The 21,263-nt window shown below is 53.1% G+C and overlaps 4 protein-coding genes across 4 annotated transcripts; 2 read left to right on the forward strand and 2 right to left on the reverse strand.

Moving 5' to 3' along the window:
* Positions 1-39: 39 nt before the first annotated feature.
* Positions 40-2,678, forward strand: N7482_003937 (i-AAA protease YME1; the record flags this gene model as incomplete). The annotated part of the gene is made up of 5 exons (XM_056686062.1): positions 40-69; positions 136-276; positions 328-442; positions 506-2,223; positions 2,283-2,678. The coding sequence occupies 5 exons, from the start codon at positions 40-42 to the stop codon at positions 2,676-2,678; spliced, it is 2,400 nt and encodes a 799-aa protein (XP_056544804.1).
* Positions 2,679-4,297: 1,619 nt separating this feature from the next.
* Positions 4,298-6,269, reverse strand: N7482_003938 (glycerol kinase; the record flags this gene model as incomplete). The annotated part of the gene is made up of 4 exons (XM_056686063.1): positions 4,298-4,561; positions 4,644-4,810; positions 4,865-5,859; positions 5,992-6,269. The coding sequence occupies 4 exons, from the start codon at positions 6,267-6,269 to the stop codon at positions 4,298-4,300; spliced, it is 1,704 nt and encodes a 567-aa protein (XP_056544805.1).
* Positions 6,270-9,074: 2,805 nt separating this feature from the next.
* N7482_003939 (DUF3429 domain-containing protein) lies at positions 9,075-10,196 on the reverse strand (the record flags this gene model as incomplete). Its single annotated transcript, XM_056686064.1, has 4 exons — positions 9,075-9,500; positions 9,575-9,799; positions 9,871-9,915; positions 9,981-10,196. 4 exons carry the CDS (start codon positions 10,194-10,196, stop codon positions 9,075-9,077), a joined length of 912 nt encoding a protein of 303 aa, XP_056544806.1.
* Positions 10,197-11,395: 1,199 nt separating this feature from the next.
* Positions 11,396-20,951, forward strand: N7482_003940 (membrane morphogenesis protein VPS13; the record flags this gene model as incomplete). Its single annotated transcript, XM_056686065.1, has 2 exons — positions 11,396-20,855; positions 20,914-20,951. 2 exons carry the CDS (start codon positions 11,396-11,398, stop codon positions 20,949-20,951), a joined length of 9,498 nt encoding a protein of 3,165 aa, XP_056544807.1.
* Between the last annotated feature and the right edge of the window lie 312 nt (positions 20,952-21,263).

Consider the following 21,263-nt stretch of genomic DNA (forward strand, 5'->3'; position numbering starts at 1 on the left):
CCTTCCACGCGGCCGAGCGCCGATTCATATCGGACAACTATGGCCTTCCAGTTTCCGATTCCCCGGCCGGTATGTTCCGCCATGTTACCTTCCTGCATTCAGATCTCATCGTTGACACTTGCTCCTTGCATCTAGAATGTCGCCGCGGTGACTTCGGACCTATGGCCTGCGATGTCGAGCGTTCTGGCCGCTCCCTTCAAGCAGGCCGGCCGAGGTTCGGCGGCCGAGGTTCGCGATATTCGTCAACAAGATCTCACCCCGGAACAGAATGCGGCGGTATGTCTTCATCGTATGGATTGCAGTGATATCATGTATTGACTCAGGCAGACATTTCAGCGTGTGTCTTTGCCGGAGTGCCTGGACACTGTCTCCCTGGAGGCATTGAGATCTGGTATTCTCAACCGGCCCGCGCCGCACAGATTGTCGCCGCTGTTGAGTGGAAGTAAGCAACATCTCTGAGATCTTCTTCACTGTTCCATATCTAATCTGTGATGTTTCACAACAGATAACGCTCTCTGGACCTCATCGACGATTTCGCCAGCTCGCGGCTTCGCATCCCCAGTAGCTCGATCCTTTTCGACCTTGACCCCCTTCCACCTCAATACCCTTCGCTCCACCCCGAAACTCAGCGGACTCTCGAGACTTCAGCAGCAAAGATTCCTGTTTGGCGGCCCATCGCAGAATCTGTTGGCTCAGAAGGAAAAGACAGCGAACAACAATCCGAATAGTCCGAATGCCCAGAACACATTCTACCAGGCGCTTCTCCGCGCCAACATGCCGGCCATTGTCGTGGAAAGATACCGTAGCGCTCAATTTGCGAGCAATGCGGCATCCGAGGCAATTTATGCGAAGGCTCTGGAACGTGTTGGTGGTGCCGAGTCCGGCGCTATTGCAAGCCAGAATCAGAATCTCAACCCGGATCAGCTTCAGGCCATCGGCCAAGCTGTTGCTGCACGGTCTCATGGTGGCCAAATCGGAATGTCAAATAAGCCCAATGGTACTGGTGGCAAGGAGGCTCCTCTCTACGTTGTGGTTGAGGAATCTCTCGGCAACACTGTCTTCCGCTGGGTCAAGTTCTTGCTCATCTTTGGTTTCTTCACTTATCTGTCTCTCGTTCTGATTACCATTCTGGTTGAAACAACCGGTGTGTTGAAGAACATCCGCGGCCAGCAGAACAACGAAGCTCAGCCTGAGAAGCAGACTGTACGTTTCAGCGACGTTCATGGCTGCGACGAGGCGAAGGATGAGCTGCAGGAGCTGGTCGAATTTCTTCTGAACCCCGAGCGTTTCTCTTCCCTTGGTGGAAAGCTACCCAAGGGTCTGCTTCTAGTTGGTCCTCCCGGAACTGGTAAGACTCTGTTGGCTCGGGCCGTTGCTGGAGAAGCGGGTGTCCCGTTCTTCTACATGTCCGGTTCCGAGTTCGATGAAGTCTATGTGGGCGTGGGTGCCAAGCGTGTTCGTGACCTCTTCAGCCAAGCCCGTGCCAAGTCTCCAGCAATCATCTTCATTGACGAACTGGATGCGATAGGTGCGAAGCGAAATGAACGTGATGCTGCCTACGTCAAGCAGACCCTGAATCAGCTTCTGACCGAACTCGATGGCTTCTCGCAGACCACTGGTGTGATTATCATTGGTGCTACTAACTACCCCCAGTTATTGGACAAGGCACTGACCCGACCCGGTCGATTCGACCGTAAGGTCATCGTCGGCTTGCCCGACGTCCGTGGCCGCATGGATATTCTACGTCATCACATGAAGGAAGTCCAGATCAGCACGGATGTTGATGTGGGCGTCATTGCCCGTGGTACTCCTGGCTTCTCCGGTGCTGACCTGGAGAATCTGGTGAACCAAGCCGCAATTCATGCCAGCCGCGACCGCAAGCTCAAGGTTGGCCCCCTGGACTTTGACTGGGCTAAAGATAAGATCATGATGGGTGCCGAGGCTCGCAGCCGTATTATTCAGGACAAGGATAAGCTCCTCACTGCTTATCACGAGGCCGGACACGCCCTGGTTGCGTACTTCTCGCAATCTGCTACCCCGCTGTACAAGATTACCATTGTTCCTCGTGGCATGGCATTGGGTGTTACTCACTTCCTGCCGGAGATGGACACCGTCTCGCGCAACTACACTGAGTATCTGTCTGACATCGACGTCGCCATGGGCGGCAAGGTCGCCGAGGAGATGATCTTCGGCCCGGACAACGTTACAAGTGGTATCTCAGCGGTAAGTTCTATACACCATAAAGACGCACACAGCTATGTACTAAACCTAAACCTCTCCAGGACATCCAACAAGCAACGGAAACCGCCTTCACCCTGATCACCCAATTCGGCTACTCCAAGAAGCTGGGTAACGTCGACCTGTCGACCAACTACAACCGCCTCTCCTCAGAGACGAAGCAAGAGATCGAAGCCGAAGTGCGCCGCCTCGTCGAGGAGGCCCGCGCCCGCGCAACAAAAATCCTCACCGAGAAGCGCAACGAGCTGGAAATCCTGACCAGGGCCCTGATCGAGTACGAGACCCTGACCAAGGATGAAATGGAGCAGGTGCTCCGCGGCGAGAAGCTCGACAAGATCTCCTTGTCGCCCAGCGCGCCCATCAAGCTGCCCGAGGCCCTGCAGGCAGCTAACCTAAACCCGACGGCGGCAGCGGAGGGTCCAGGCACGGCGGCAGAGTAAGCTTCACCGTACGGCGTGCATGTTCCTCGGCTGTTCGATTTTCCCCTTTTTCATTTCTTCTTTGTCTTGTCACTTTATATTTGATTTGTGCCTGGCCGTCAAATTTCCTCTCTCTCCATTGTGCATTCCCGGATCGTTCGGGCGTCGATACTGAAAATACCATGCTTCTCTTTTCGCTTTTTCGCTTTTTCTCTTATCTTCTGATTCACATCATCGCTCTTCACCCTTGATGCCCCTCGTTCGGCGAGGACAAAGTCCCAGCCGCCGTATTGTCTTGTACATACAACCCTGTATCTGTATGCCTACTACCGCGAAGCGCAAAGCGCACAAGTCGCATGGGGAAATAGTGATGGATTGAACATTGCAAGTTCCACATCTACCAAATACGATATACTGTAGATCCGACATCAACCCGGATATGCGTACAGATCATCCAATCAATTGACCATGGACTCCAAACCAGGCTAAATCCCCACCACCCAAAAACAAGCCCACCGCCCTGCAGATCTGAATCCATATATCGTCCCCACTATGGTCAATGCTCGTCCCTGCGGACAATTTTTGCATCATTCCCGTACCATCTTACCCCATCATCTCATTGGCAGGTATCTCGCCCGCCCGGCCGCCGGAGCCTATTCTCCACAACGGGCATGATGTCATAAGCCGGACCCGCCAGGTCAACGGCGATCATGGGGCCGGTGCCTGGTTCGCGGCGCGCTTGACGCCATCAGAACCAAGATAGGGCACTCAGTATCTCGGGGAGTTCTTGGGTTCTATTTCGGTGCATGGGGAAGGTTCGTCAGGTATGACAACATTGTTTGGAGGGGGTGGGGTTGTGTTAACGTGGGATTGTAGTTAGATGTATGTTGTGCCTGATGCCATAGTCGTGGCAGGGATGGTTCAGCTTCAGTGGATGGGCTGCTTTGTTTTATACCGACATCTACCTAGATGGCAAGTAACAGTCTTAGATGGTAGTGTTAGACAGAGAATAAGAACTTTTTGGCTTTGGAATTTTTATTTATTTATTGATTTCACACGATTCCCGCTGCTATGTACGTACATCAGATGCAACCGTGACTCGACGAACTTAAAACGCGTCGGCCAAGACAAATACGAACCAAAAGGGTGGGCGGGGGAGCTGAAAATGAAGGAAAGGATGAGAAAAAGGAAAAGAAATCAAGACCAGCTCTTTCCCGACAAAATCATAGCTGGAAAAAAAACACAACCATTCATCACGGTCATGAAGGAAGACAGGCGGCGCGGAGGCCGATCGGCTCGCCAATTAGAAACAGGGCTATCTAAGGAGAAAGGGCCTCTTAAGTATGTATAGTGGAATGTGAGTATGTATGGGTTGCGTGTCCCATAGACCCGGGGAGAAACCACAGCAGGGATATCCAATCCACGAGAGACGAAGGGGGTAGGTAGGAAGAGGGGGCGCGGTTGTGGGTTATTTGGTTTAGGGCGTATTCTCTCTGGAAAGCGTGCGTGGGAACACACCGATCGGATCTCCCGGCCGTGAACAGCAAGCAGACTGACTCGCAGTCATGCTTGACAGACAAAAGAAGACACAATAGTGGTATGGAGCAGTGCGGAATAGTCGGGTTGGTGCGGGGTTGTATTTATTCGTCGCCCGCCTCCTCCTTGGTCTCCATCCAGCCACGGGACATCTCCACGGCTTTGGACCATCGTTTGTACATGCGGGTGCTGTCCTTGAGCGAGATTTGGGGTTCGAAGGTGGCGCGGTTGGCACGATTCATGTGCTTGAGGTCGGAGAAGTCCTTCCAAATGTCGATCGCGAAGGCCGCGGCGATGGCGGCGCCGAGGGCAGTGGTCTCGTGCATGGCAGGGCGCTCGACAGGGATCTGGATGACGTCGGCTTGGGTCTGCGGGGAACAAGCAATAGTTAGTTATTGAAAGTCAGGGAGGAGAGGGAGAGAAGAACACCCGGGGCATCAGAAATCATACCTGCATGCAAATGTCGGAATTGCTCATGCCGCCGTCCACGGCCAATTCCGTTAGCTTCTTGCCGCTGTCCATCTCCATGGCATCCAGGATGGCTTTGGTCTGGAAACAGGCTGCCTCCATGGTTGCACGGGCAATGTGTCCTCGCTGTGTGTGTTGGGTGATACCCCCTACGACATCGTTAGTGCGGGGTTGCGGTGGGATCCGACGAAAACAAGACTTACAGATGGTTCCCTGCGCATCATCAATCCAGTACGGTGCAAAAAGACCACTGAACGCAGTCACGAACACGCAGCCTCCGCTGTCTGGCACCGTCGCCGCCAGATCACTGACCTTCCGCGAGTCGCGGAAAAAGCCCATGTTGTTCATCAGGAAAGAAACACCACTACCGGCCACGGCCACACTGCCCTCCAGGGCGTACACGGGTTTCCGATCCCGGCCCAGCTGAAAACCGACGGTGCCGAGCAAGCCGTGCTTGGAAATGACGGGCTTTTCACCCACATTGTATAGAAGGAAACAGCCGGTTCCATAGGTATTCTTGGCGGATCCGGGCGTGAAGGCGCAGTGACCGACTAGCGCGGCCGCCTGGTCACCCAGACAGCTGGTAATGGGGGTGCCCTCCAAGGGGCCCTCATAGATCTCGCCAAAGCCCTCGCGGTCCGACGAGGGGAGAATCTCGGGCAGACGGATCTTGGTGCGGTCGATGTCGAAGAACTTGAGTAGTCGATCGTCGTACTGCAGGGTCTCGAGATTCATGAACATGGTGCGCGACGCGTTGGTCACATCCGTGACCAGGCGCTTGTTCTGGGGACCGCCGTTCAGGTTATAGATGAGCCACGAGTCGACGGTACCGAAGGCGGCCCGGCCATCATCGTACGCGGATCGGACGTCGGGCAGGTTGTCCAGCATCCAGCGCAACGTGACCGAGGAGGGGTATGTAGAGAGGGGTAGACCGCAGATGTTGACCAGATCCTCTGCGCCCGGCTTCTCCTTCAGCTCGCGCACCAGGTTCATGGTGCGGGTGTCGGTCCAGGTGATGGCATTGTGCAGGGGCTCGCCCGTCTCCCAGTCCCACACCAGGGCGGTTTCTCGTTGACTGGTGATACCGACGGCTTCAATGTCGGATCGGGAGTGGCCCAGGGCCAGGAACGATTTCATGGCCTCCTCAATGCAGATGTAGACCGACTCCACCAATTCGTAAGGGTCTTGTTCGTGCCATCTGCATACGGAGAGGGGGACATGGTTAATCGAGAGCGTTGATTTCGGAGGGGAGGAGTGGTGATGGTAATGGTAGTGGTAGTGGGAAGAGGGGAAAAGGTGGGGGAGACGGGGTTCTCAAGCATGTTCTTACCCTGGATGTTCGTGAATTTGGCGGAATTCCGTTTGGTATTTGGCGATGGGGACGCCTGTGCAGTCAAAGATAATAAAGCGAGTGCTGGTGGTACCCTGATCAATGGTGCCGATGAAGCGCTCTTTTAGATCGGAGGGATGATGCTCCTCGTCCTGCAATATGGCACGGTCCCCGTCGTCGCTCTGGTGCGGTCGCACATCGACCTCAAATTCCAGGTCCGTTGGAGGTTCCGAGTCCCCGTCCACACTGTTCTCGTCGAGCTCAAATGGGTTTCGCATCTTCCGTGGTGGGTATGTGAGTGAGATTGGAGGAGAGAGGAGAGGTGTAAGTTGGGAGGAGAAGTGGAGGAGTTGGCGAGAGGGGGGGGGAAGTGGCGTGCAAGTTAAGAAAGTGTGGGGGAGCGATTACGCCCGTGCCTAGGAAACGCAGCAACCAGCAAGCAGGCCGGACGGAAAGTATGACGATAGGCCGACTGGTTTTGTCTGGTTTGGCTCGGCGGGCTCTCGGCTCTCTCTCGTGGCGGTGTTGGCGACTGGCCGGGGGAGCTCCAGCACGGCGAGGGAAGAAAAGTGGGGCGTGACGTACGAGGGGCGATTCGAAAGGCGAAGGAACATTGCTCGTCGCAGGTTCGCGTGCCAGGGAAGACGAGCGGCTTCTTATCCAAACGGGTGGGCCAGGCGCGCTCGAGGGTGTGCTCGTCCTGGCAGCCCAATTAGCCCCTAGTTCAGCGGGCGCCCAGCAGAGGCCCAGCAGCGGCCCTGCACGGGCTGGACGGGCCTCTGCTGGGCCTCTGCTGAGGTGCTGGAGAGTGGGTGGAGGAGCCCAAATCCGGTTCGGGGTTTTTTTTCTGATCAGAAGACCTCGTCACCTCCCCCACTCTGCTCTCTGCTCTCTGCTCTCTGCACTCTGCACTCTGCACTCTGCACTCTGCACGCAGCCCTTTTACACGCCCTGTGCAGAGATCCATACTGGACTGGCCCTTGCAGCCTGATGATTCTTCCATTCTTCTTTCCATCCTTCCATCCTCCCGTCCTCCCGCCCTCCCGTCCTTTCATCCTTCCACCCTCCCACGCCATACTCCTCTCCTATATACTCTCGATATAGTCCAGGTCCGGTGACATGTTCAATGCTTATTGTCAAGCTTCATCCTGATTTCAACGCCTCTATGCTGTCTGATTCTGTGCAGCACTTGAGGGGTGGACCTATCACGGAACATGATAGTCCAGCATCTTCCCCTGTCCACGATCTATAGATAGCCCCCCCTCTAGTCAATTTAGCGTCAGAGCCCCGGCGATCGAGGCACATGACACGCTCCGTTTTGTCCGTTAGCGGTCCCCTGCACGTTCTAGACCCCTTTTTTTTTTTCTTTTCTCGCTCCCTTTCTGGAGGGTGCTGGCTGAGCAATTGGCTCCGATTCATGGAGAAATCTCACCGGAAGAAATATGTTTCTATGTGGATAATCTACCGCTAGCGATTACCACCATCACCGTCTACCCCTCCGTACTCCGTACTCCGTACTCCATACTCCATACTCCATACTGACTTCCACCTTCCTGGAGACCGGACCGTAGCCGCAGCCAAGAACAATTCCACGAAACCGGGTCCCTTGGCTGGGCGTTGACGGACTACTTGCTTGCCACTGGGACGGGGACCTGGACCCGAAAGTTCCACGATCCACTTGCCCCCATAGACCCTAGTGTCTACTATGGATACGGGATGTACAGATGTACTCCGTTATATGCCTATAGTCCGTCCGGATGTTCAATCACGCTCCAACGGCTGTATATAGTTCTGCGATCATCGTTCTGGGCATCTTCTAGGTAATGATACGAACAGTCAACCCACGCCCTTGGTAGCCCAATCATCTCGCCGTCGCGCTCGGGTGGTGACGTCTTGGATCCATGTCTCGTCCACACAACTGTGTGTGTACTATCAATAGCCAGCGAGACCTGGAGAACAACCCTAACTGAAGGCACCCTTCCGCGGCCCCTTCTCCTCCCACTTGTCGTAGCCTATCTTGGCCATACTGTCTCGCGGGGAAGCCGACGGATCGGATGCCCAACCTGCCAGGGACGGGGACGTGCGCGTCAGTAGATCACGCGAGACGAAGAAAAGGGACGATCCTGCGGGAACGCTACCCGCATGTTCTCTCTCGCGGCGCCGGGGGAGGAAGGGGGATGGCCCAACCTGCCAATCGGGGCGGTATGCGCCCTCGCTTTACCTTCCCCTCCCAGCACTACCCCAAATAGCGTGGACGCCGGGCCACCCTGAACATTCAATCCCTGTTGAATTTAGACTATAGCTAGGATTCCAATCCCTGCCAGGTTTCGGATGGCGACGCCGAGGAATTTCGGATTCTATAGATTGATTTCTTTTTCATCGACGGTGGATTTGATTGGGTCACTTCAAAAATCAAATAGCATCACTGGTCCCAAAGAAACTAAACTCGGCTCTTCATCGCCGTCGGGATCGACTACAGGTCTTAAGCGGGCCTCTCCTTGCGTGCAACCAGGGAAATTCGGCCATTTTCGAGGCCCGCTCCTCGTCACCGGGGCCGGTCGGGAACCCGCATTGCGCCTTGGTGGCTGCTGTCGCCGCCGAATCATTCGTTACGTGATTATCGAATCCAAATCCTCCATTTTGGGCCGCTTCCTTGTTCTTGAGCTTTTTTCCCCAATGGGCTTTTACGGCGCTTAATTCGGGTTAGCTAGGATTACCTGTGCACGTGCACGTGGGCTGGCAACTGGGTTTAAGGAGATCGACTACTATCTACTAGTTATGTAGCTCCTGTCTTGGCTGGATATATATCCCATGACCTGCGGACCTCTCGCCTTATCTTCACGTTTCGTTTCCTTTCTTTTCTTTGGTGTAACTCTCCAATTCAAAAAACAAAGGAAAATCAATAGAAGCTTCGGCCCTAGTGCGTTCTGCGTATATTCTACAGGAAATCGCGGGGAATGCAAACAAGAGAAAACACGGGGGTTATCAGGTATCCACCTCCCTCCTCCCCCCATACAGTTGGTAAGTCTTTTTTTTCCTTGGGTTCAATAGAACCATATCAAAAAAAAAGAGAAAAATGGAATCTACTCCTCATCCTCACCACGCTCGGCGGCCAGACGAGCCTTGGCCTCCTCCTTCTCCTTCTTCTGGAGGAAGATCAGGGCGTTGATCTTGTCCTTGATCGTGTGCTCGGAGGTGATGGTCTGCTGGATCTGCTCACGACCAATCAGGGTGGCGACGATGCTGGCACCGACGACGAAGGTCAGCACGAAGCGGTACATGCCGTACCAGTGAGGGGCACGGCCGGCGGCGGCAGCGCGCGCGTCGTTGTAGTACAGGAAGGTGAAGGCCAGGAACTGGCTGATCAGGGCGTACTCCACGGGGAGCAGCAGGGTAGGCCAGGCCACGGCCGGGGCAATGACACCGGCGGCGTAGCGGCGGTAGCCGTACTTGCCACCGTAGCCAGCCCACTCAAGACCCCAGTGGATGGCACCAAGGAAGGACAGGATCTAGAGGAGTGCCAAGACGTGATGAGCAGGATGATATCAAAAACGGATATGAAGTTTCAAGTTTGGGCACTTACGACAGCACCGTAGCCAACCTGGATGGGCTCCAGCATGTGCAGCATCAGCTCGGCGCTCTGGCCAGAGAAGATCAGACCGTCACCAAGGGCGGCGGCGCGGTTCATCTCGTAGGCGAGGTAGACGGTCTGGAGAGAGGTGGCCAGGTAGGGGATGACACCGGCCATACCGAGAGCAAGAGCCTCCTTGGGGACCTCCTTCAGACTGAAGGTGTCCTGGATGACTTTCTAGATTGCGCGGGTTGGATTAGCTGTGGTCCGCCACAGACAATTGATCGACAGATATCGGAAATACATACCGCCTCAGACTTCATACCGGCCATCATGTCGACATCGTCACTATCCTATCGCGCAAAAAGCATTAGCCATCGGAGGTCTCCCCCATATTCTCGCCAAAGTATCTTCTTACCTTAGCCGAGGAGGATGCGTAGCGCACCAGGGCAGTGGTGACGGGCTTGTGAGCGGCGAGCGCGAAGCTCGGCGAAACGGACGGGCGGATTGCGCGGGCGGACGATGTCAGCTGGGCCTTGAAGATGGGGTTACCCAGGACCGAGCGAGCCACAGAGGCATTGGAGCTCGAGACAGCCCGGAGGACAGAGCGGGCGGCGGTGGTGCGGTACAGCATGGCGGGGAACAACGGGGAGATACAGCTTTCATGAGCAGGTCGGGTTAGCAGTCGGCGCGGGCAACGAAAAGACCTCGGGTATGGTATGGCGACGACGCCGGGGACTACCCACCCAATTGGTCTGTAGAACAGCTGGAAGGGAGATTGGAGAGTGGAGATGAGGGTATTCACCCGGAGAAGATCTCAAGATCGAAGTCGGGGAGGCCGTGGGTTTCCGGGAGAGAGCAAATAAGAATATCCAGAAATGAAGTGACCGAGTGGTGAGGTGTGGTCGTCGGGCGAACCGTAGCGACCCGAACGGCACTTGACGCCCCAGGCATCAAGAGCTAGATAAAGCCCCGGGATCCCGTGATTATCACGTGACTGCAGGGGCGAAGCCCTAGAATGGCTAGCCACTTTGGGGCCGGCCAGCACGGAACCGACGTCACTCTGCATGGGCGGCGGCAGCGTGTAGCGTAAACAAGCGTACTCTCCAGTACAGTACGCTGTGGGGTACATCATCGGCCCGTGCGGAAATGAAGACACGCGAAATCCTACGCGCGATATATGATAGATTGACCAATATTGACGATTAAGAGCAAGGTACAAGCATTCAGGGTGACCATCAACGATCAATTTAGTATGGGGTAGTCGATGGGGTCGGGGAAATGACAGACAACCCCTAGCTGCCGAGCTTGTACCCCGACAGTACCGCGTACCTTGGCCAGCACCAGCCAGTTTGCGTAACCGGTCGGAAATGTAGCGGCCAACGGTCCTCTTTTCTTGATCCACGCAATCAGGGCCATTGGCTTGCTTGGATACCCAACCTTGTTCGGCCGCGATCTTTTGTCGCTTCCTCCCTTCCTCAACACCTCCTCCCAAACTTGTATCCTATCATCGAACATCCACCCCTCCTACTTCCAAGACCCTGGCTCCCGCTTATCTCGGAGGTGGTGAGTTCCGCCTCGGTATCGCGTGCAGCCTACCCGCTTAGCTTGAATGGCTTGGATGAAACCCCGACTGTGAGGGTTTATGCTGTCGTGTGAGAACTGGCCGGTTCCTCTTTCCCTCATTTACCTGCGAATAGCCTCTGACTTGCCCGTTTCCCAGAGCTAGGTCGACTGATCCTTGACGACCACCCGCACGGTTCAGCGACATCATTCAAGGAACATACATAGACCTCTGCCACCAGGCCCGGTCTACGGCCACCGACCGCAACAATGCTGGAGAGCTTGGTTGCCAATCTGCTCAACCGCTTCCTGGGCATCTACGTTAAGAACTTCGATGCGAAACAGCTCAACATCGGAATCTGGTCGGGCGATGTCAAATTGAGAAATCTCGAGCTGCGTCGGGAAGCGCTCGACCAGCTGCGCCTGCCCCTGAACGTTGTGGAGGGTCACTTGGGCGAACTCACATTATCGATTCCCTGGTCGAATTTGAGAGGAAAGCCAGTCAAGGTCGATATCGAAGATGTCTTCTTGCTTGCGGCGCCCAAAGAAGATGCGGACTATGATCCGAAAGAGGAAGAAAAACGCGCGCATGCATTGAAGATGGACAAGATAGAGAGTGCGGAGATTATCCGCGAACGCAATGCGGAAGGGATGAGCCAGGAGGAGCAGCGCCGGAACCAGAGCTTCACCCAGAGCATGATCACGGCAGTCGTGGATAACCTGCAGATCTCCATCAAGAACGTGCATTTCCGCTACGAGGACTCGATTGCATCGCCCGGCCATCCGTTCGCTGTGGGATTGACATTGAAAGAGCTTAGTGCTGTCAGCACCGACTCCGAATGGAACCCTACCTTTATCCAATCCACTTCCGATACCACACACAAATTGGCAATTCTTGGCGCTCTCTCAATATATTGGAACACAGATGCGACACTTCTCGGTACCGGCCGAGGTTCTGATATCGGCGCCGAAGCCCAAGGAATCAGTCACGATGACTTGATGTCCAAGTTACGCGATGCGATCGATAATGGCGATGGTAACCAGTTCATGCTTCGCCCCGTTAGTGGTCGTGCAGGGTTGGAGATGGATAAATCGGGCAAATACGATCGCCCCGCTATGAAAGCTCGGCTGCTGTTTGATGAACTCGGCTTTGTTTTGGACGACAACCAGTATCGCGACGCCCTCATGCTGGTCGACCTGTTCCACTACTTTATTCGCCACCAGGAGTATAAGCGCTTCCAGCCTAAATGTTCAGTGAAAGAGGACCCTCGCGCATGGATGAAATTTGCCGGAGACGCAGTCCTCAGTAAAATTCACGACCGGAACAGACGATGGACTTGGGATTATATCAAGGAGCGGAGAGACGACCGAATTGCATACATCAACCTGTTTAAGAAAAGGAAGAGAGAAGAAGTGCTCACACCGGAGGAAACGCAGGAGATAAACCGGATTGAGCAGAAGCTCAGCTACGAGGATATTCGATTCTGGCGATCTCTCGCGCGCAACCAGCTACGCAAAGAAAATATCGGTCTTCAGAAGACTGCACAACAACAGTCATGGTCGCAATGGCTCTGGGGCAGCAAACCGGCCGAGTCCGAGGAATCCGCTATGACCGAAGAGCAGCGCCAGGAGCTTTATAACGCAATTGACTGGGATGAAAAGAAAGCACTTGCTGAAAGTGTGGATGTTCCTCGAGAATGGGTCAAGCTTCAAGTCAACTGGAGTCTGCGGGCTGGTAGCTTTACATTGAAGCAAGACCCCCACGGCGCAGCGAACGAGGTCATGAAACTGGTGTTTGACAATTTTCGGGCAAAGGCCCTGCAGCGCCCAGATTCATATCTGCTGGACCTGGACCTGGGTGGGTTGAAGATGTACGACGGTACTACGGCTGGAACTCTCTATCGCCAGATTGTGAAGGTCAAAGACTCCCTTCCCGAGCCTGCCAGGGATCAGGGAATGGATACAGATGACGATGAACTCGCCTCGGAAGCTAGCGCCGATGACCTGGTAGATGACGATAGCCTGTTCCATCTGCAACTGGAGAAGAATCCATTGGAAAGCGACGCCGACTCCGCAGTCAAGGTCAAGTTGAAGAGTATCGAGGTTATATACAACCCCCGATTCCTTGTGGGAATCGTCAAATTCTTCGAACCGCCTGAAAGACACATGGAGTCTATCGGAGCGCTTTTGGACACCGCAGGAGCCACCGTGGAAGGTCTGCGGCAGCAAACCCGAGCAGGCTTGGAGTTTGCCCTGCAAGAGCATAAAAAGGTTGATGCGCAGTTCGACATCCATGCCCCCCTCATCATCGTCCCTGAAAGCATTACGCAAGAAAGCTCTTTGTGTCTGATTATTGATGCTGGTCATGCTAGTGTCAACAGCGAGCTGGTCGATCGACAGGCTATGAAGGATTTGCAAAACAAGCACAAGCGGCAGTATGAGGAAGACGACTACAAGCAGCTTGAACATCTGCTGTATGATCGATTCCTCATCAAACTGGACTCTACTCAAGTTCTTATTGGACCGGGAGTGGAAGCGACCAAGGCGCAACTCACTTCCGGCGTTGAGTCCAAGAATTTCCATATTATCGACCGTATCAATGTCGATTTTGTATTGGAGATGTGCATTGTTCCAAAGGTGACGCAACTCACCCGGACACGCATTTCAGGAAACCTGCCAGAACTGCATGCATCGATGTCCGACACGAAGTATAAGGGCCTGATGAAGCTCATCGATATTGCGATTCCGCACTTCGATGCAGGCAAGGAAGCTTCTGACGATGTGGCGAAAGCCACAGCAGCTGCCGAAGAGGCTGCAATCGCCACAAGAGCGAGGTCGGCGTCGTTCCACCCCCCGGCACAGCGAGACCTCCCTGTCGTCGACGAAGATGAAGACGCAGACGCCGAATCCGAAAGCGATCAGACAAGAAAAAGCCTGGACTCCACCAACGATATCCACCGCCGAGACTTTGAGTTCAAATTCAACGTTGGCCGTCTCCGTGGTTCGCTATTCCGGGCGGACTCACAAGATCCGCAAAAGGATAAATTGCTAGTGGAACTGGTCGCTGAAGGTTTCGGGCTCGATTTCTATATGCGCCCTTATGACATGGTTGCAGAAGTCATTTTAAAGTCTCTGAGTGTGGATGACTACATTGAAGAAAACCCTGTACCAGAATTCAAGCGCATCGTTTCGTCCAAAGGATTTAATGCGGATGAGGACAAGGATCTTTTCCACTTGAAGATGGTTCGGGTGAAGCCTGAGTCTCCAGAATTCGAGTCAACCTATGAGGGTGTTGCCATGAACCTCGACATATCTGTCTCCACTATCAATCTCGTCGTGACCAGAAAGACTCTGCTCACGCTCCTGGATTTCATCCTGCTTACATTCACCAGCCCGCAGCAGCCTGATGATCACAATCAACAGTCAGACAAGGCTTTGCCAGAGACAGTTAATACGGAGCAACAACCCGAACAAGCTGGCAAGCTTCGTATCAAGTCCAACTTGAAGAGTATTGCCTTGATTCTCAACAACGATGGCGTCAGATTGGCAACTCTTAGCCTTAACACTGCTGATGTTGGCATCTTCCTTGTCGGCCGTGCCATGACCATTCAATCCCGCATTGGCAGTTTGACCTTGGTCGACGATGTCAACTTGGGCGCCTCAGAAGAATCAGATGTCCGGCGCCTCTTGACGATTGAAGGTGACAACTTTGCAGACTTTAAATATGAGACTTTCAATTCCGATAGCGACACATACCCTGGCTACGACTCCGAGGTCTACCTGCGGTCTGGCTCCATGAAGATTAATTTCCTGGAAGAGCCCTACCGGAAAATCATCAACTTCCTTGTTAAGTTCGGTAAAATGCAAGCAATCTTTAATGCAGCTCGCCAGGCAGCCGCAAACCAGGCAACCCAGCTCCAAGAGAACCAGTCTCGTATGCGTCTCGATATTGTGGTCAAGACTCCCATCTTGGTATTCCCACGGGTGATGGCCGATGATCAATCCAGGGACAATATCACTGCTTATCTTGGAGAGATCTATGCCAAGAACGAATTTGTTCCCATGGATGACACAAAGGATAGCCCCGCTGTCAATGTGATTTCCACTGGTGTCCGCAACATCCGCTTAACGTCCAAATTCCACTTTGACGATGGCGTGGTGGAAGAGCTCGAGATGATACAGAAGGTGAACCTAGACTTTAGCATCTGCCATCTCGAGCACCAGACCAACAATCCCCGCCCGGATATGGAGATAGAGGGCTCTTTGTCTCCTATCAACCTTCGAATCTCGCAGAGTCAGCTCAAGTTTTTGTTGGCCTTGTCGAAATCGATCCCCGGCGCTTTTGTCACAGATGCCGAGCAGCAAGAACTTGAAGCTATGGAGTCTTTACCATCCTCCGTGACTGAACCTACTAGAGAAGCAACTTCGAAGGCTGCCCAAACCCAGAAGGACCAGGAGGGTACGGCTACCGATGACGACGCAGGCAAAGAAACTTGGGTACGACTTGACATGATCTTCAAGGTTGACAGTGTTGGTCTGGAGCTTATCCTGGCCAGCGACAACCAACCTGTTGGTCGCTTAGAGGACTCCAGCCTGTCAAAGTTCTCTCTCAACGACACCAGAGTCAAGCTCCGCATGCTAACTGATGGTTCTCTGGAGTCGGAGCTTCTGATACATTCATTCTCAATCCGTGACAGCCGTCAGCAGGACAAAAACAAGTTCCGTCATATTCTGTCCTTGATCAACAATGATGTTCAACAGCAGTTCATGGCTAGCGTCTCCATGTCTCCTGGACCGGATAAGCATCTCATCGCCATGTTGACAATCGACAGCCCGCGGATTATGTTCGCGTTAGACTATCTATCCGCCTTGCAGTCTTTTAGCAATTCTGCTTTCGCCTCGGAAGCCCCTGCAGAAATTGTGGAAGAGGAGAGTGACTCTCCAGAGGAATCAGAACTGGACTCTGATGCTGCTACGTCCACTGACAAAGCTATCACTGAAGGCTCGGCTGGAGCATCTCCAGCCGGCACCACCACCATTTCATTCCGGATCAACTTGGTGGATGCCCAGGTTATCATGGTTGCAAATCCTGCCATCCCCCACTCTGAGGCTATCGTGCTTGGCACCAAAGAGATCCTCATCTCTCATCAAAATGTCTCCACTCTCCAAATCCAGAAAGTGGGCATGTATTTGTGCCGCATGGATAAGTTCGAGACTAGCCGGCTCCGTATTCTGGATGACTTCACAGTTGAAATTTCGGTTGACAGCCGAGCTCAAGAAAAGGGTTCTGCTCTGACCTCGATTGAGATGCATTGTGAACCCTTGGTTCTTCGCTTGTCTCTGCGTGATATCCTGATGGCTATCCAGATTGTCAATAAGGCCTCCGAGATGAGAGCTTCGCATGCTCAGCAACTTGAAGGCGGAGAGGCGAAGAGGATCACTGATGGCAAAACACGAGGTCGGTCTGCCAGCAAGACATCCTCAACAGTTGCCAATCGAACTCGGCGTCGTTTGAGCCAGACTGTGGACACGCTTGACAGAAATGTTGTCCACCAGAGCTCGGCCGTTCTCAAGCGCGAGGAGTTGTCCGCGAAAATTGATGGTATCAGAGTCATTCTTATTGGAGACTTGCACGACCTGCCATTGCTCGACTGGAGCGTGAAAAAATTCAATTTCGATGTGCGCGATTGGTCATCTACACTGAACGTTGATACCAGCTTCGATACCTTTGTCAACGTCTACAATTTCTCAAAGTCGGCATGGGAGCCATTGATCGAGCCTTGGCAGCTAGGTTTCCACATGGCCAAGGAAGTGAACCCGGATGTCTTCTCGATTGATGCTTATTCCCACAAGACGATGGAGCTTACGCTGACATCGGCTACGATCGCGCTTGCATCCAAGTCCTTCCAGTTCCTCAGTGCTAGTGAGGACGTTCTCTCCAAACCAAGAGGCGCTGATGCCCCCTACAGAATTCGCAATTACACTGGGTTTGATCTTAGAGTGTGGGCCGATGTCAGTGCAGGAGAAGAAGGACCTGCGGCTAAGCTCAGTGATGGAGAGGAGTATCCGTGGCGATTTGAAGATTCCACAGCAGTCCGTGAGACCCTGACTCCGGAAGGTCATGGCGGTATTGTCGGCGTCAAGCTGGAGGGAAGCGGGTTTGATAGTATCAACCGAATCCCTGTTGTGCGAGAGGGCGAGGTTGTGTATAGTCTGAAGCCGAAGCGCGATAACGTTCTTCATCGGCTTCTTGTGGAGGTCAAGCTTGGCGATGACAACGTCAAGTACATCACTTTCCGCTCACCTCTTCTTGTGGAAAACAATACCCAGATTCCAGTTGAACTGGGTGTATTCAGCCCTGACGACGGTCATCTTTTGAAGATCGAGAAGATCCTGCCTGGCGATGCTCGGCCTGCACCTGTTGGATCAGCCTTCCTTCATTCAGTTGTCATCCGTCCTGATCAAGGCTTTGGTTACGACTGGTCGAATGAGCGACTATTCTGGAAAGATCTCTTGAAGAGACCCACACGGACCATCAAGTGTGTCAGCGAGGGCGGCCAGCAGTCTCCTCCGTTCTACTTCCAGGCCAATGCCACTTTCGACAGAAAAGACTCACTTACCAGCGTGTATCCGTATATGAGGGTCCGAATCTTCGCTCCCGTGGAGATTCAAAACCTGCTGCCTTTCGACTTCAAGTACCGCATATATGACAAGAACACAAAGAAGGACTGGACGAACTTCTTGAGAAAGGGTGGCGTGAGTCCTGTTCACGTCGTGGAGCTTTCTCACCTACTCCTGCTTAGCATTGACCTGGAGGATACGGTCTTTCGGCAGAGCGAGTTTGCCATTATCAATGGAAACGCTCAAGATTACCGCAGAGAACATAACTTGTCTCTGAAGGACGAACGGGGTCTCCAGTTGAAATTGAAGCTTCATTACTTCAACATCCCCAACAGTGGCGGTGCCTTCAAGGTCTCTGTGTACAGCCCGTACCTCATTCTGAACAGGACTGGGTTGCCCATGGATATCCAAAGCAAGGCCTTCCTCCAGTCTGCTCGAAATGCCGCTGGCCAAGGACTCAGAGTTGATACGAGGGATGGTGGTCGCGCAATACCCTACATGTACTCCTACAATGCCGAAGATCAGAAGAACCGATCTATTTTGAAAGTCGGCGATTCTGCATGGAGCAAGCCGCAGAGTTTTGAGGCTATTGGTAGTACCTTCGAGGTCATTTTCCCTGACAGAGAGGGTCGATCCGAGTTCCATTCTGGTGTATCTGTTGCCGAAGGCGAGGGCAAGTACAAGATGACCAAGGTCGTCACCATCGCACCGAGATTCATTTTGAAGAGCAAGCTCAACGAGGATTTGTTAGTGCGGGAGCCGGGCTCATCCAATGTTCTGCAGATCAAGAGCGGAGAACTTGTTCCGTTGCACTTCCTTCGTCAAGTTGCGGAGAAACAGCTCTGTCTATGCTTCCCTGGTGTGAATAACCAGTGGTCTTCCCCGTTCAATATCGCGGATGTCGGAACTGTACACGTGAAGTTGGCGAAGGCGAATCAGCGCCAGAAGCTGATCAAGGTCGATGTTATTCTTGAGAATGCTACTATCTTCCTTCACTTCAGCTTCGAGAGTCGCAACTGGCCATTCTCGATGCGCAACGAGGCTGATATAGAGTTCATCTTTTACCAAGCCAACCCCAATGTCGAAGATGATGAGGATGACCGGTCAAGTGGCTGGCGGCCGATTCGCTATCGTCTACCGCCGCGGAGCATCATGCCTTATGCATGGGATTACCCGGCAACCAAGAACAAATCACTGGTGCTGACCTGCCAGGGTAAAGAACGGCACATAAAGCTTGCTGAAATCGGTAACTTGATTCCAATGCGGATAGCCCCTACCAAGCCTGGCGAGTACCAGAAGATTATCGATATCAACATCGTTGCCGACGGTCCCACTCAGACTCTTGTCTTGTCCAACTTCAAGCCATCGAAGAGTATGTACAAGCAGCAGAAGGGCCAGTCTTCTCAGAACAGCATAAGCGCTGGTTTCGAAATCAAGGAGATGAATTCGGATGTCAACTTCAAAGCCCAACTTCGCCTGGGTGGTATCGGTATCTCTCTGATCAATCAAAACTTGAAGGAGCTTCTCTACATGACATTCCGCGAGATTGAGATCAAATACCGGGAATCAAGAATCTATCAGACTCTCAATACTTCCATCAAGTGGATCCAAATCGACAATCAGTTGTACGGTGGCATCTTTCCAATGCTTCTGTACCCCAGTGTGGTTCCCAAGACCGGAAAGGAGATGGAAGCACACCCTATTTTCCATGCAATGGTCACTCGGGTGAAAGATGACTCCTATGGTGTTTTGTACATCAAGTATGCAACCCTACTTTTGCAGCAGATGACACTTGAATTGGACGAGGACTTTGTCTTTGCTCTGCTGGATTTCGCCAAGGTTCCTGGTGCATCGTGGTCTGAGCCTCAAGAGGGTGTGCTGTGCGACGAGGATTTCAATATACCGGAGCCGCAGCAGAATGAAGCCGGCCAGGATGTCTACTTTGAGCTTCTTCATTTGCAGCCCATGCAGTTGGATATTTCCTTCATGCGAACTGAACGCATCAACGTGGAGGATGCCATGCAGCCGTCTAATCCTCTGATGTTCGTTGTCAATGTCATGACCATGTCCATGGGCAATGTCAATGATGCACCAATCCGGCTCAACGCTTTGATGCTGGAGAACGCCCGTGTTTCCTTTGGGAGACTGGTCAGCAATGTCCAAGCCCATTACACCCAGGAGTTCCTGCGACAAGTCCATATTATCCTTGGTTCCGCTGACTTCATTGGAAATCCCGTCGGTCTATTCAACACTATCAGCTCTGGCGTGGCAGACATTTTCTACGAGCCATACCAGGGTTTCGTCATGACAGACCGCCCTCAAGAACTGGGCTATGGTATTGCAAAGGGTGCCGGGAGCTTCTTCAAAAAGTCTGTGTTCGGATTCTCGGACAGCATGGCAAAGTTTACTGGAAGTATGTCCAAGGGTCTTGCTGCCGCTACTCTTGACAAGGAGTTCCAGGATCAGCGCCGGATGTCCAAGTCACGCAACCGCCCGAAACATGCATTGTACGGCATTACAGCTGGAGGCAATGCATTTGCAAACAGCTTGGCTAGCGGAATCGGTGGCTTGGCTCGCCATCCCCTGCAAGGTGCGGAGAAAGAAGGCGTGGCAGGATTCATCAAGGGTGTGGGCAAGGGTTTCCTGGGTCTGGCAACCAAGCCCGCAATTGGTGCCTTTGATCTTGCCTCCAACCTTGCAGAAGGCGTCCGCAACACAACCACCGTATTCGATGCTGACGGTCTCGACCGTGTCCGGTTGACTCGTTTCATCGGGACTGACGGCATTGTCCGCCCGTACTCACAGCGCGAAGCCCTCGGCCAATTCTGGCTCAAGACAACCGACGACGGCAAGTACTTCAACGAAGATTACATTGCGCATCTGGAGCTCCCTGGGAGAGACATGCTGGTCATGTTGACGTACGCGCGTATCATGCTTGTGCGCACCAAGAAGCTCAACACCGAGTGGGACATCCGTCTGACAGACATCCAAACCATCTCCAAGGAGCGTACGGGTATGAGCATCACGCTCAAAGGGGGTGCAAATGGACCTTTCATTCCAGTCCAGGATGAGAGTTCCAGGAACTGGCTGTATAGACAAATTGCTGTTGGTACGTGCCAAATTGTGTTTTGAGAATGATCCAAGGTGCTAACCTTTTTTTGCTCTAGCGGTTAATGCCTTCAATGAGAAGTATAATCGAGGATAGGCGTTTCGCCAGACTTTTGTAATGATGTCATGAAATTGAGCTGCATTAGTGAGAAGGGATGAACAAAATGATGAGGGCGAATGAATGAAACAGGCGCTCGCTTTTGACTTCTTTTTTATTGTTAATTTTATTACCTTTGGAAGGATTCGACGCGCTTGCCTGGCTTTTCCTTTAGTTTCGAGTACATACATTTTGCTGCACATCTTGCGCGTGGGTTGTTCTTTGGCTTGTTCGTTTCATATACAAAGCGAATGTTAATTTAAGTATTACTTGATCTCTAGCTGCCGTGACTTGATACACGCCCACGGCCAT

This window comes from Penicillium canariense (genome assembly GCF_028826845.1).
Source record: "Penicillium canariense strain IBT 26290 chromosome Unknown utg000002l_segment0_segment0, whole genome shotgun sequence".
In the NCBI taxonomy this organism is placed as follows: Eukaryota; Fungi; Ascomycota; class Eurotiomycetes; order Eurotiales; family Aspergillaceae; genus Penicillium; species Penicillium canariense.